The 14,302-nt window shown below is 47.7% G+C and overlaps 1 protein-coding gene across 1 annotated transcript in view; it reads left to right on the top strand.

The window, feature by feature from the left end:
- The window catches only part of TMEM132C (transmembrane protein 132C), a 446,814-nt gene that overhangs the window by 268,925 nt on the left and 163,587 nt on the right, over positions 1 to 14,302 (top strand). The window contains exon 3 of the mRNA XM_035258174.3: positions 13,499 to 13,645. Coding sequence (XP_035114065.2) covers positions 13,499 to 13,645 — 147 coding nt within the window. The remainder of the gene's footprint in view (positions 1 to 13,498; positions 13,646 to 14,302) is intronic.

The following is a 14,302-nucleotide window of genomic DNA, read 5'->3' on the forward strand; positions in this document are numbered from 1 at the left end:
TGAGTTGGGATGATGCACACATTCAGACCACAGCATCCTTGCTCTGATAAAGCTTAGATTTTACTGGGGGAGACACATCAACAGAAAATATAAAGTATATATGTCAATATATGGTTAATATATAACTATATATTAAAGGCTATGGAGAAAAATAATGTTGAATATAAAGTGCCCCTGGCATCAAAGGGGCCTGAATTTGTCTTTATACCTGGAGAAACACATACACATGACCCCTGCCTTGTAGAGCTCACAATCCTGGATGGCAGACAATGGCATGGCCTCCATGGGCTACCACAGTGGGGGCAGAAAAGAGACACAAATGCCACAGAATGAGCTCTCTGCAGGAGTGAGTCTGGGTCTTATCTCTATTTCAGAAACCAAGTTCAGTGTCAGTCACAGGGCAGTCACTCAGTAAGTAAATAGTTATTGAAATTAGCCAACAAATATTTTGAGTGTGTGCCATGTGCCAGGAGCTGTTCTAGATGCCAGAAGTGCTGCAGCAGACAAAGAAGGCCAAGTCCTTTGTCTCAGTCCCTTAGGGCTGCCGTAAGAAAACAGCACAGCCTGGATGGCTTAGAGACAACGGAATGTAACTTCTCACAGTTCTGGAGGCTGCAAAGTTCAAGATCAGGCCACCTGCAGCTTTCGTGTCCGGTGAGGGTGACTTCCTGGTCTGGAGGTGCTGCCTTCTCTGTGTCTTCACGAAGTGGAAGTGGATGAGGCTCCCTCAGCCTCTATTATAAGGGCACCCATCCCTTTCATGAAGGCTCCATCCTGGAGACCTAATCACTTCCCAAAAGGCCCCACCTCCTAAAACCCACACCTTGGGGGTTAGGATTTCAACATGAGTTGGGATGATGCACACATTCAGACCACAGCATCCTTGCTCTGATAAAGTTTAGATTTTACTGGGGGAGACATATCAACAGAAAATATAAACTATATATGTCAATATATGGTTAATATATAACTATATATTAAAGGCTATGGAGAAAAATAAGCAGATTGCACTTTACATGAGCCTCCCCAAGGTGTGATTTGAGTGGAGAGGGAGGGGAGTGAAGACACCAGCCATGCAGACACCCGAGGGAAAGGCATTCTGGAGGAGGGAACGGTGAGAACAGGGCTCAGAGGCAGGAGCAGCAGGACAGAGCCCGGACTGGATGACTGTGAATGAGGGCTGCAAAATGAGGCCAGAGAGGCAGGTGGGAGGAGCAGCATGGGGAGCAGAGCGTGCAGGACCTTAAGGAATGAGCAAGAGTAGAAATCACCCCAACGGGCAGAGACGAGCTGTGAACCCAGGCAGGTGGGCCTCAAAGCACACACTTCTCATCCCCGCACCTCACTGCCTGACTTCCTGGAAAGCTAGGAAGATACGTTTCGGCCCATGCACCCTCTTGAAGTTAATCCTGGTTACCTTCCAGAAGACCCTCTGCTGCAGTTAATAGAAAAATTCGGGGAAGTTTGTGCAAGAATTGTTAAGCAACCATGATGGCCACTGTGTCCAGAATTGCACCACAGCACACATGATATGAACAAGGAAAGATGAATTCCTGGGGCACGAGGACTGGGGTCAGGAAAGCGGCTGGGATGTGATGCCCCCTGCCCCCCCAGCCAGGAGCCCGGTGCTGTTAGCTCACTCTTAGCTGCTTTTTACACAGGAGTCTTTACTTACTTGCTGGGGAAAGCAGTGCTGGTGAGAGACCAGGGCCCCTTAAGGGGGGAGTTAGTAGGTCAGCCTCATCAAATATTGACAGGGTGGCCGCGCTGAAGTCATCTTCCCCCGGCCTAAGCTCCTCTGTGCCTGGCCGCTGGTCTCAAGGAAGCCGTAGTTACCTGGAAGAAGTTACTTAAGAAGCCATTAAGGATTTGATGGATGGGCTCTTTTGCCCTTTTGGGTTTTATTATTAATACATTCTTTTGCACCAGTGACTCTTGACCAAAGAGAAGTCTGGTTCCTATGAAGTTAGCAGTGGGGTGTTTCTGTGTGTGTGAACGTGCATGTGTGTGAATGTGTGTGTGCGTGTGTATATGTGTTACATCCACACCATTTTCCCTACCGTAGTGGAAAAGGCATGGCATCAGGGGCAATATTTCCAAGCCAACACTTGCCTAGGATTGTTCTAACTCTGGCGTCAGAGTGCGTGGGTCAACCACTAACTCCCCTAACTGCTCACTCCTGTGTGATCCTGACCAAGTTCCTTACCCATTCTGTGTGGTGGTTTCTTTTTTCTCATCTGTCTAAAAAAAGAAGCATAGCAAAAGAGTCTACTCAACGAAATTGCTAGGAGATTTTTAAAAAATGATACAAGGAAAATACTTAGAAGAGGGTCTGGCTGATACTAGCAATATTAATAATAAACGTGTGGGTTCTGATGGCTTCACACCAGTTCCAGAAAAACAGTATCTTTGAGATAATTAGGAAAATGTTTACATTTGAAAATAAATTTGCATGATAATGCAAAACGATGACATTTTAAAAATTCTCTCCTCCTACCTTGCAATCTGGTATTTGGCCAAACCTCATGGGAGCCAGAAGGGAAGAGATCCCCAAGTGGTTCTCTTTTCAGAGGTCAGCCTCCTAGGAAGTGGAGTAGGACTGAAAAAGGCAGAAAGTGGGTGAGGGTGGGGGGTGTGGCAATTGTGCACATGGAGTCTCCCACAGGTGTAGACGATGCACCCAGGCTGAGGACGATTTGACGGGAACAAAGCAGTGATCGCCATGCAAGATGTGGGGACATTTCTCTGCAGATCACCCCTTACAGCACAGCAGCCAGCACCTCAAGAGGGCTGTGCTGGTCAGCGTTTAACATCTTGCTCCCCAGAGGAAGAAGGCCTGGATTTATAGAGATTGCCAGATTCTGTGGCATATAATACTCTCACCATAGCCAATTTCAGGCAACCTGACATGACTAAGTATGGAATGGAGAAGACAATCCAATACCACTTCTTTAGGTAGTATTTTCCTCATTCCATACACGTATATATGCATCAACTCAAGAGCACAGATCATATCAAAATGTCATGAAATAATTAGGAAAGTGATGAGTTTTGAGTATTTATTACCTTTACTTCTAACATAGATTCATCTGTACATTTATGAATTATATTTGAATAACTGCTGTGTTTGACAGCTAGCTTGACAAATTCCTGAAAAATATAACAGCAAAACACCACTGGTGGGTTCATTCTGATGAGCCTGAAGTTTCAATGAAAGAAGAGAAGGGGACGGGTGGGGAGATAGAATTGGAAGTTCTTGGGAGCAAACTTATGGAAGCAAAACACTGGTGATTGTTTTACGAACAAACATTCCTTTTGGTAAGTTTTTGCAATAGGAGTAGACCTTTGTTGGGGACCAGAATGGAGAAAAATAAATAATAGAATTAGAGGTAGCAGCACTGCTTAGGAAATCTACTGCTCTCAGAGCTCAGGCATTTCATGAGTTGCTGATAAGGAAGTTTCCATTAGCACCCAAGATCAAGGTAAATGGTAAAAGGCAGCAAAAGGTAATGACCAAAGGGGGTCAGTGTCTGATAAGCTAAGCAGAAGATGAAAAAGCGCTCGATTGGAAACATGTTTGACTGCAGCTGTTTTCACAGCCAACCTGAAAGAGGTGAGGAGCATTTGTTCCACATGGCCTGGCAGTGGCTGCCCATCTTGGTCAATGAGAGCAGGGAGTTCTACAGGCCGGGAAGAGAAGGGAAGAGAGCTGGGTTTTGGTCGCTTCACACATACACGCATGCATGCACACACATAACCGCAGGTGCAGGCACACGTGTGCACACACAGGCACATATGTGCTCATGTTCATGCACATTCACATGACTTCTCTTAGGAACTTGCAGTGGTGGTCACTGGAGTCTTTTTTTTTGAGACGGATTTTGCTCCTGTTACCCAGGCTGGAGTGCAATGGCGCGATCTCAGCTCACCGCAACCTCCGCCTCCTGGGTTCAAGCAATTCTGCCTCAGCCTCCTGAGCAGCTGGGATTACAGGCACGCACCACCATGCCCAGCTAATTTTTGTATTTTTAGTAGAGAGGGTGTTTCACCTTGTTGACCAGGATGGTCTCGATCTCTTGACCTCGTGATCCACCCGCCTCAGCCTCCCAAAGTGCTGGGATTACAGGCGTGAGCCACCGCGCCTTGTTGACCAGGATGGTCTCAATCTCTTAACCTCGTGATCCACCCACCTTGGCCACCCAAAGTGCTGGGATTATACCCGTGAGCCACCACACCCGACCCACTGGAGTCTTTTTTATGAGCAGTCTGTGCTTCCTCATTTCCTAGGGCCTCCACTCCCTTTGACAGGGGTAGAAATTCTGCCCCGATAAGGAGTTTAGAAAAAATCGAGGGGGGATAGCACAAGTGGGCAGGAGTCTGGGTGTCAGCCTGGAAAAGGACACTGCCCCTCACCCCACTGGCAGCTCACCTGTACTCAGCCCATAAAGCTGCCGCTGGAATAAGATGACCCTGTTCATGAGGCTCCTATGGGCAGATGTGGAGATGGAAAGCAGCTCACGTTGTTAAGAACAAAACACGAGAACAGGAATTTTCAGTGTTCTTCAATATCGTTCCTATGCAGAGGCCTGCTAATTATTCTTCCCTCCCACGTGTTAAAAGATTTCAGATACAAAGCTGTGTTTATGAAAGGAAACGTGTGTTTTAAATTGTGCATTTTTGGTGCTTGCCAGAGTACTGTACTCATGCTGGCAGCAAGAGATGTTCTTTTATGAGACTCATGAGCACACATTTTTATTTGTATTTTGATATGCTTAGTTCAATGCGTATAGAGGGGGGAAGTTTGTTTTTTTAATTTTTATCTACAGCTTCTTTTTGAGAAGCTGTATACAACAATGGATGCAATAATAAAATGACTATAGGGCCGGGCTCACACCTGTAATCCCAGCACTTTGGGAGGCCGAGGCGGGTGGATCACCAGGTCAAGAGATCGAGACCATCCTGGTCAACATGGTGAAACCCCGTCTCTACTAAAAATACAAAAAATTAGCTGGGCACGGTGGCGCGTGCCTGTAATCCCAGCTACTCAGGAGGCTGAGGCAGGAGAATTGCCTGAACCCAGGAGGTGGAGGTTGCGGTGAGCTGAGATTGTGCCATTGCACTCCAGCCTGGGTAACAAGAGTGAAACTCCATCTCAAATAAATAAATAAAATGACTATATATGTAATAATAAAAACTTTAGAAAACGATAACTTTTCTAAAGTAAAAAAGATGAGTAGGTAAATTTAAATATATATATATTAAAGAAATGATAATACAGAAAGTGTGTAGATGTGTCAACAATGTGAGGGTGGAGCTCAAGAGCCTAAACCTGGGGAATGCCGCGTGGATGACAGAGCCGTCTTCCCTCCGGTGAGCATCTCGTCAGCCCATGATGCCTGGCCAGCCACACTCCCTGGATGAGACGAGGAAAGCGGCAGCAATGCCCGTGTCACGTTAGGTGATATACGCACCCCGATCCCAGGCCATTGTACTTCCCTCCGAAGCGCTTGGAAATCCTGAAAACCCACAGCCCCCCTCCTTTAGAAGAAGCAGCTTTCTAGAGCTGCAGTCAGGTCAGTGGGTGGATTTGGATGTAAGTCTGTGAGTCTTATTCTAGTGGGAGAGCAAGCATGTGGGTGTGCCATGCCTTTGTATCCCGTATGTACCACGTGCAAAGGGCCAGCCCTCCTCTTCTCAGTGAGAAGCTGTTCATTGAGCAGGCTTTCCTGCTCAATGCCCAGAGCAGAGAGCGATGGGCTGACAGGCTGAGTGCCATGGGACCCTACATCTGCTGGTTCCTTCAGGGAGGCAATGACTTAGCTTCACAGTAGCTCCTCCTCCTATGGGCCAGGCCATGGGTGGGCTGCTTTCTTATTGCTGGCTTCGTCATTCTCATGTTAGCAACTGTATCTGTGTTCTAGGGCTGCTTGCTGTAGCGAAGTACTGCGGACTGAGGGGTTTCAAGGATACAGATTTACTCTCTCCCGGTCTGGAAGCTGCAAGTTAAAGATCAGGGTGGCAGGGTTGACTCCTTCTGTGGTCTGAGGGACCATCTGTCCAAGGCCCCTCTCCCGGGCTGGAGATGGCCACCTTCATGTTCCCGTGGACCTTCCCTTCTGGTGTCTGTCTCCAGAGTTCCCCCTTTCATAAGAACACCAGTCATTAAATTGAGGCCCACTCTAATGACCTCAATTTTAATGTGAATACCTCTGTAAAGATCTACCTCCATGTAAGGTCCCGTTCTAAGATGCTGGGAGTTAGGACTTCAACCTGTGGATTGGAAAAGTGCGGAGTTCAACCCGTAACAACAGTAATTATCACTTTTCAGTTTGAACACACTCTGAAGATCAGGTTCAGCTCCTGAACACACAGACTCACAGAGGCCAGAGACCAAGTGGTACTTACCTGCCCTCTCATGCATGCTCATGCACACATACACACACACTCACACATACACACACACATGCTCCTTATACGTGCACACATGCACACACACACATGCTCCTCATCATACACAGGCACTGCACTCACACCCCCCGGCAGGCCTGAGATGCCTCTAGGGAGAGCATTTCACAAGGAGATTGTAGCTGACCGTGAGATCGATGGCTTGCAGGGTGGAAATTAGGCTTCCTGTGTTCAGAATTTGTACTGAACATTGATTTCCCTTAAGGAACACTTCATCATCCGTGTTCCACCCAAGCCAAGCGCATGTGGAAAAGAGGGAAAATATTTTTTGTTTTGTTTTCGTTTTAATCGCTAAAAACCTGAGTGGGAGCATCCCAATCAACATGTCTAGTAGATGACATAAGCCTTGCTCAGGTAACCCAGATGGGACGGGAGGTGCCACCAGGTCCAGCCCTTGCCTCAGGCCCATGTGGATACGTTGCAACACCCAGCACAGTGCTGGGAACAGTTGGCGCTCCATGCTGCCTGGGAAATTGTCTCCCAAGCGTCCAGCAGTAGCAGACCCACAAACTGGAAACCACTGAACTGAGGCCACCCTGCATGCAGCAGATGAAGAAAGAGAAGCAAACCTGCCTGACCCTCAGAAGCAGGGCTGGAAGCTCCTCCCCTCCACGCAGCCTGGCTGAGCAGGGGTGGCCTCACACTGCCGCGAGCCAGCTTCCCTGGCATGCACCTTGAAGCCAGGCATCTTCAGGGTTTACTGCCCACTTCCGCTGTTTTTTTGAAATGCTGACTCTGGTTGCAAAACCTTTGGTCCTGGACACAAACCCTGCAACAACTAGTTCCTTGAAATAGACAGGAGCATTCAGTGCTCTCATCGAAGAAAATACCCAATTAACACAATCAGCCCTTCACACCTGTGCCTTTCTCCCGTTTTGTGGTTTCTTCTCCCGCCCCACCCAGAGGTGACACCAGCCACTGCACCCTTTGGTGAGAATCCTCCTATGAGCATGCACTATTAAGCGGAAAGAACAATTTGTAGCTTCGGTGAAATCTGAAATCTTGAGAAAAATCCAAATGCAGCAAAAGCCCATTTCGAGGCAGGTCACACTGCAAGAGGCATTTGTTTCCAGCAGTGGAAGTAGAAGGTGTCCATGCTGTGAACACGCTGGGGGCATTCCTTCCCTGTTAGGGGCAATGAGGGCTTTCCCAGGCTAATGTGTCTTTGATCTTTGTCCCTCAAGCAGGTCCTGGCCTCCTGGCGTTCAGACCGGCAACTGTATTTAGAGAATCATTTAATGTAAGACGCAGAGAAGTTTCTTAAGAGAAGGTGGCTGGTATGCTGTTGCTGCTATGAGGGTTGGACACCCTAAGTTTGGCAGGTGAAGATGTGTTTTTCACCACCTTCTGCCAGCAGGGTTCCCTCATGGTGACTGCCTGGAAATCACTTTCATCAATGATGTCTAGCCTTTTAACTATTCACAAGAAAGTGTGTCCTTCAGTCTGGGAGGTTAGTAGGTTAGTAGGCTCTCTCTCTCTCTCTGTGTGTGTGTGTGTGTGTGTGTGTGTGTGTGTGTGTAATATTTTAAGCTGCTCCTTTCATAAGACTTGACCTTGCATATGTCAACCAAAGAATGATGAGGTTCCTAAATTTGGAAAGAAGCGCTTTATTTCTCATCAAGGATTGCAGCCTGCCAGGTGGCCATTCTGACAGGCTGGGAAGCATAGCCTCAGCCAGAAGCCAGAAACAAGACATTCCGAGATAGGAAGAACAAGACGGATAGTTACACTGAGGAAGAAGGATGAATATGCATATTCAGTAAGCCATAGGAGGAGTCATGAGTATTTACAGGAGGAGAAGCATGTGCATGGGCAGCTGAGTTTCATGCCCTTTCATGGGTCCCATGTACAAAAGATGACAGGGTTACCGTGATCCCAGGATGGGGTGCTCAGCCTTGTGACATCAAAAGATGAAGCAGATGACATGAAACCCCTCTGTGCATCCTCAGTAGGTGGCCAGAACCACTTCAAGGTCAGTGGTCTCTCATCAGGAAAGAACTCGTGGGTCGGTTGTTTTGTCAAACCACAAAAAGGGCAGGGCGGTGTCAGGCAGTATCTGGGGCGAAGCAAGTCTTTCCATATGGCTGGCTTCTGTGTGGCCCTCAGGGAGAAAGCCTAACGGTGCTTAGGGAAGGAGGGGGCATAGGGAGGTGCCTCCATCCTCCTACCCCGTCATGTCCGGGAGCTCACTTTTCAAGGTTTCATTGGCATCTCCTTGGCCAAAAGGGATCCGTTTCATCTTTTGTGGAGCTTAGGGTTGTATTTTTATTTCTTGCATGTAATTTGAAAGGTCAAATAGTTCCGCAGAGTTTATTGGCAAAAAACATTCTCACAGTATGAGACCTGCAGTGCTAGAGCAGATCAGTGACGGGATTTGGGGAGGGCATGACCACTAAAAGGTCACATGAGGGAGCTCCTCTGTGTTGAAGGAACAGTGCCACATCTTTATTATGGTGATGGTTAATCTACACATAGGAGATTATTTCATAGAACTAAGCACCAAAAAACTGCATGTGAAAACGTGTGTAAAACCTAACAGGGTCTGTACCTGAGTTAATAGTATTATGCCTATATCAGTTTCCTGGCTTTGACAATGAACCATGGTTATGTACAATATTGTCATTGGGGGAAGCTGGGTGATGGGTACATGGGAACTCAGTATTTTGTTGTTTTGCAACTTTTCACTTTTTTCTTTTTAAGACAGTGTCTCACTTTGCTGCCCAGGCTGGAGTGTAACGGTGCTATCCCAGCCCCTCCTGGCCTCAAGTGACCCTGCTGCCTCAGCTTCCCCAGTTGCTAGGACTGCAGGCACACTCTGTCATATGGGGCTTATTATTGCTGTTATTAATATTTTGAGACCAGTCTCGCTTTTGTTGCCCAGGCTGGAGTGCAATGGCACGATCTCAGCTCACTGCAACCTCCACCTCCAGGATTCAAGCAATTCTCCTGCCTCAACCTCCTGAGTAGCTAGGATTACAGGCGCCCACCATCATGCCTGGCTAATTTTTTTGTATTTTTAGTAGAGATGGGGTTTCACCATGTTGGTCAGGCTGTTCTTGAATCCCTGACCTCAGGCGATCTGCCCACCTCAGCCTCCCAAAGTGCTGGGATCACGGACGTGGGCCACTGCATGGGGCTAATTATTTTATCTTTTTGTAGAGACGGCATCTTATTTGGTTGTCCAGTCTGGTTTCAAACTCTTGGCCTCAAGGGATCCTCCCACCTGAGCCTCCCAAAGTTCTGGGATTACAAGTGTGAGCCCCTAAACACAGCCACAACTTCCTCTTAATCTCAAACTATTGAACTACTTAAAAATACAGTCTTATTTTCAAATAATGCTGCAGTACCCTGCTCCCTTTTACTAACGCTCACCATGCACAGAGGCAAAATTCTTTCCTTGTCTGATATTTACAGGCCTATCACCAAGTAATGCATGGATGTTGACACTTTTGTTTAGGCAATATCTATAAATTTCCCACTATGGAGAATTAGGATATGTCTCTTTTCTCCCCCACATAAGTGCCTCCCATTTTATCTCTCCATCCTTCAAGTATAATAATCATATTTTGTCTAGATTAATATTCAGTGTTTAAAATATAAGTACGTGTGCTAATCACAGTAAATTCAAGTATTAAATTTTGATTACTTTTCCTTCTCTGCATAATGAGTTCTTATCTTCAGAATTAAAAACTGATTGGGTCTTATTCTTTTTCTTGATTTTCTGTGTATTCAGCTCACATGTGTCCTGAAACTCTCCGCTAGTAGTCTGAATGTCCTCAAGAAACATTCATTCAACATCACATTAGTTAGGAAAGTTTTTGTTTCCCGGAGAAGTCTCTGCCGGCATCTTCTCCATGCCTTGTGCTCTGGTGTTATTCAGGGACCTCTCTTTGTCATCAACCTGGGATTCCTTCCACATCGCTTATATCTGGGATCTGTTCCCCTTAGTTCATGTCGTCCTTCCAGCTTCACTTCGTGGTTTGATGGGACACATGCTCAAGTGGGTTCCCAAGCATGAGTGTGAGGAGTAAATGTTCTTAGAACGGACATATGTGGAGACACTGAGCTCACAGGGTGGATACAGAATTCTAGGTTGGAAATCATCTTCCTTTACAATACTCAGGACGCTTTTTATCTTCTAGTTTGCAGACTGGCTGTTAGGAATTCTGAATTCATTCTGATGCTTGTTTCTCTCTGGAGGATTGTAGAATTCATTTCCATGTACCCCGTCTTCTAAAATGTATTGATCGCATGGCCCGGTGTGGCTCTATTCTCATTCGTTGTGCCGATCACATAGTGGGCTCTTGCAATCTGAGAGCCCACATCCTTTCATTTGGAGATATTTCCTTGAATTATTCATCAGTGATTCCTCTTTATTACGTATTGAACCTCAAAGTCATCCTCACACTTATTTTCTCCTATCTTCCACTTCTTTGTCTTTTCTCTGCTACTTAGGAAATTTCCTCAACTTTATCCATCAACCATTCCACCAACTTTCCATTTTTGCTGTACTTTAAATTTCCAAGGGCTCATTTTGTCCCTGCTGGGTGTTTTTTGTTAAGCTATCACAGTCATTTTTGCCTCGTTCTTGCCTAGGTCTCTGTAGTGGCCAGCCCTATCCTGAAGCTTCCAAGGGGTTGCCAGCCGCCAGCCACCTCCTCAGCACACAAGAAGACATCACTATTCCCAGGATTTTGGGAGCTCTATGCCAGGAAACAAGGATGAGGACCAGATCTGTATTTCAGCACAGCACAGTCTTTATATCACGTAGAGACCTTTGTTAGTGCCTGACAACGCCTGTTTGCTGGTTCATTTAAAGGAGGGGGGACTAAAGGGGCTCAGAGCCCCTCAGCAGCACTTGCTGACTTCGGGATTCTCTGCAGGACATCTGGCTGGCTGTTTGTAGAGGCCACAACGTCACTGCCTCTTGCATTTTGGACTTAGGATGGCAGCACTGTCTGGAGTCCTGTGTTTCTCTTGGAGGGTGAAGATCCAGTCTAAGCGAACCAGCCTGGGAGTCTCAGCGCTCAGCACACATGGGGTTGTGGGGTCCCTCTCTATTCAGTGTGGCATCCCCAATTCCCCACTCGCCCTGATACCCATACCCGCTATGGGGTCCTGGCATCACTCTGGGCATAAAAAGGGAAGTTTACTTGCATCTGGCTGCTTCCTAAACAGACTTGTAGCCAACTCTCTTTATTTCAGTCCTCATTCACTTCGATTCTGGGACCGTTATCACCAGTTCCTGAGTCTGGGGGATTCTTCGGCAGAAACTGTGCTGGTCATTGGCTCTGCTCACTGACCACTTGCCACTCCATTTTGAGGTTCTGCTGGCTCGTTTTGTCCACGGTCCTACTTTCCAGCTTCCCACATCTGTTGCTGGGGCTGCATTTCCTCTCCCGCTCATGAGCTTATGCCTTTTAATTGTTACTATTACTAGTATTAGCATTGAGACAGAGCCTTGCTCTGTTTCCCAGGCTGGAGTGCAGTGGCACAATCTCAGCTTGCTGCAACCTCCACCTCCCAGGTTCAAGCAATCATCTTGCCTTAGCCTCCCAAGTAGCTGAAATTGCAGGCATGCACCACCATGCCTGGATACATTCTGTATTTTTCAGAGAGACCAGTTTCACCATGTTGGCCAAACTAATCTCAAACTCCTGAGCTCAAGTGATCCGCCTGCCTCGGCTTCCCAAAGTACTGGCATTGGCCGGGCTCGGTGGCTCACACCTGTAATCCCAGCACTTTGGGAGGCTGAGGCAGGTGGATCACGAGGTCAGGAGATCAAGACCATCCTGGCCAACATGGAGAAACCCTGTCTCTACTAAAATACAGAAATTAGCCGGATGTGGTGGCATGTGCGTGTAGTCCCAGCTACTCAGGAGGCTGAGGCAAGAGAGTCACTTGAATTGAAGAGGCAGAGGTTGCAGTGAGCCAAGATCACACCACTGCACTCCAGTCTGGAGACAGAGGAAGACTCCGTCTCAAAAAAAAAAAAAAAAAGAAAGTGCTGGGATTACAGGCGTGAGCCCCTGTGCCCAGCCTGCTTATGCCTTTTAAAACGGATTCTTTGCTCTCCTGCAAGTGGGACTGAGGAAGACGGTATAAGCAGATGTTTGTGCTCAAGCTGCCATTTGTCTCATCTGTTTATTGATAAGGAAACAGACTGGCTAAGTGGCGTGCTCAAAACAGCAGCAGCTTCGGGAGGAGCTCTCCGCCTTTTCGTTTCTGTGCTTTTTGGTTCAGTCCCTGACTTAATTTATCTTTCTTACACGTGCACCAGGCAAGTTACATTAAGCAGGCTGGGGACTTCCCTGGAGTGATGTAACAATCACTAACATGTATTAAGTGTGTATTGTATGCCTGGTGCTGTTCTGGTTCTAATCTCTTTCTGTCTCTTTAAGCATTACAACAGCTTTATTATGGGAGCTACTGTGATCGTTCTGTTTCTCGCAGAGGCGGGAGGCGAGGCATGGAGAAGTTATGCCTTGCCTAAATTCGTACAGCTAGAAAGTGGTGGATGTGGGTGTGAACCCAGGCCCGGCTTTCTTAGTACTAGTGACACGGGGGGCCCAGTGACTGTGCGGTGGGGCTATCAAGTGGACTGCAGGCTGTTTAGCTGAGTATCTCCTTTCTCCCCACTTCCCTACTGAGTAACAAGACCCGCACACACAGTCTCCAGACACTGCCACACGTCCCCGGCAGGGCACAGAGACCCCTGAGTGAGGAGACTGACCCAGGCCGGCTGAGTGCACTTGACAACTCTGCCCTGTGATCTGGTCGAGTGACTTCCGGGGTCCTTTTGCTCCCTGTCAGAGCCGGACAGCAAGGTCTGTGACTGCCTTATCAACAGGCAGATCCCGCTCACCCTGCCCAGGTGTGACCACCGGGGTGGCTTTGTCTGCCTCTCACTAGACATGAAAAAAGTGGAAAAGTAAAACAGAAACTGAGGCTGGCAGCTCTGTGGAGTGGGACGTGTTGCAAAGGCCCCACCTGTAACCCTGTGGCTCTCTCTCTCCCATCTTCCTCCCCACAGAGCCAAGGTGAAGAAGGGGGTGAACATCCTGAGTGCTCAGACCCGCGAGCCCCGGCAGTGGGGCGTCAAGCAGGAGGTGGGCAGTGGCGGAAAGCACGTGACGGCCACTGTGGCCTGCCAGCGCCTGGGGTCCAGCCTTCGCAACAGGTAAGCGGTGCCCTCCCTGCAGGCATGTGTGGTTCCTGGTGCCAGGCCCAGGCCGGCTGCTGCCTTGACTTGAACTTGCACGAGCCTCTGCTCAAAGGAGGTACTGAACCCGCGGACCGGAAGTCGGCTGACACCCGCTGCAGGACCCTCTGCCTCTGTGGCAGGGTGGGGGTGCTCACTCTGCAGCGCTGACGGTGGGCTTTGGAGCAGAGCGAGGTCATCTCTGCTCTGATAGGGCTTGTGCATTCGCCACACCTGAACTGACTTTCTGGGGGCTCTGCCCTGCCTTGGTTATCAGAAGATGCTTAGTTACAAAGTACTCATTTTTTCATGAAGGCTAAGATTGAGTCTTCAGTGAAAAGGAATTTAAGAGAAGAAGGGAACAGTCAGTGGCAATAATGGAGAAGAACCTGCTATGTGAGACTCACTATAGACATTCTGGATGATTTGTTTTAATAATTTTTTTCTGGTTATAAAAGCAATTCATACTCATTTTACAACATGAGGAAAACACAGTTATATGAGGAGGAAACTCATACGCAGATATCCTGACTGCTCGAGGATAACCCACCGATAACATGTTTCTTCATTTCCTTCCAGGGTTTTATACCTACGTAATGCTAATATATACCGAATCTGTCTAGTTTACAAATTTGA

Source organism: Callithrix jacchus, chromosome 9, assembly GCF_049354715.1.
Source record: "Callithrix jacchus isolate 240 chromosome 9, calJac240_pri, whole genome shotgun sequence".
NCBI classification, from domain to species: domain Eukaryota; kingdom Metazoa; phylum Chordata; class Mammalia; order Primates; family Cebidae; genus Callithrix; species Callithrix jacchus.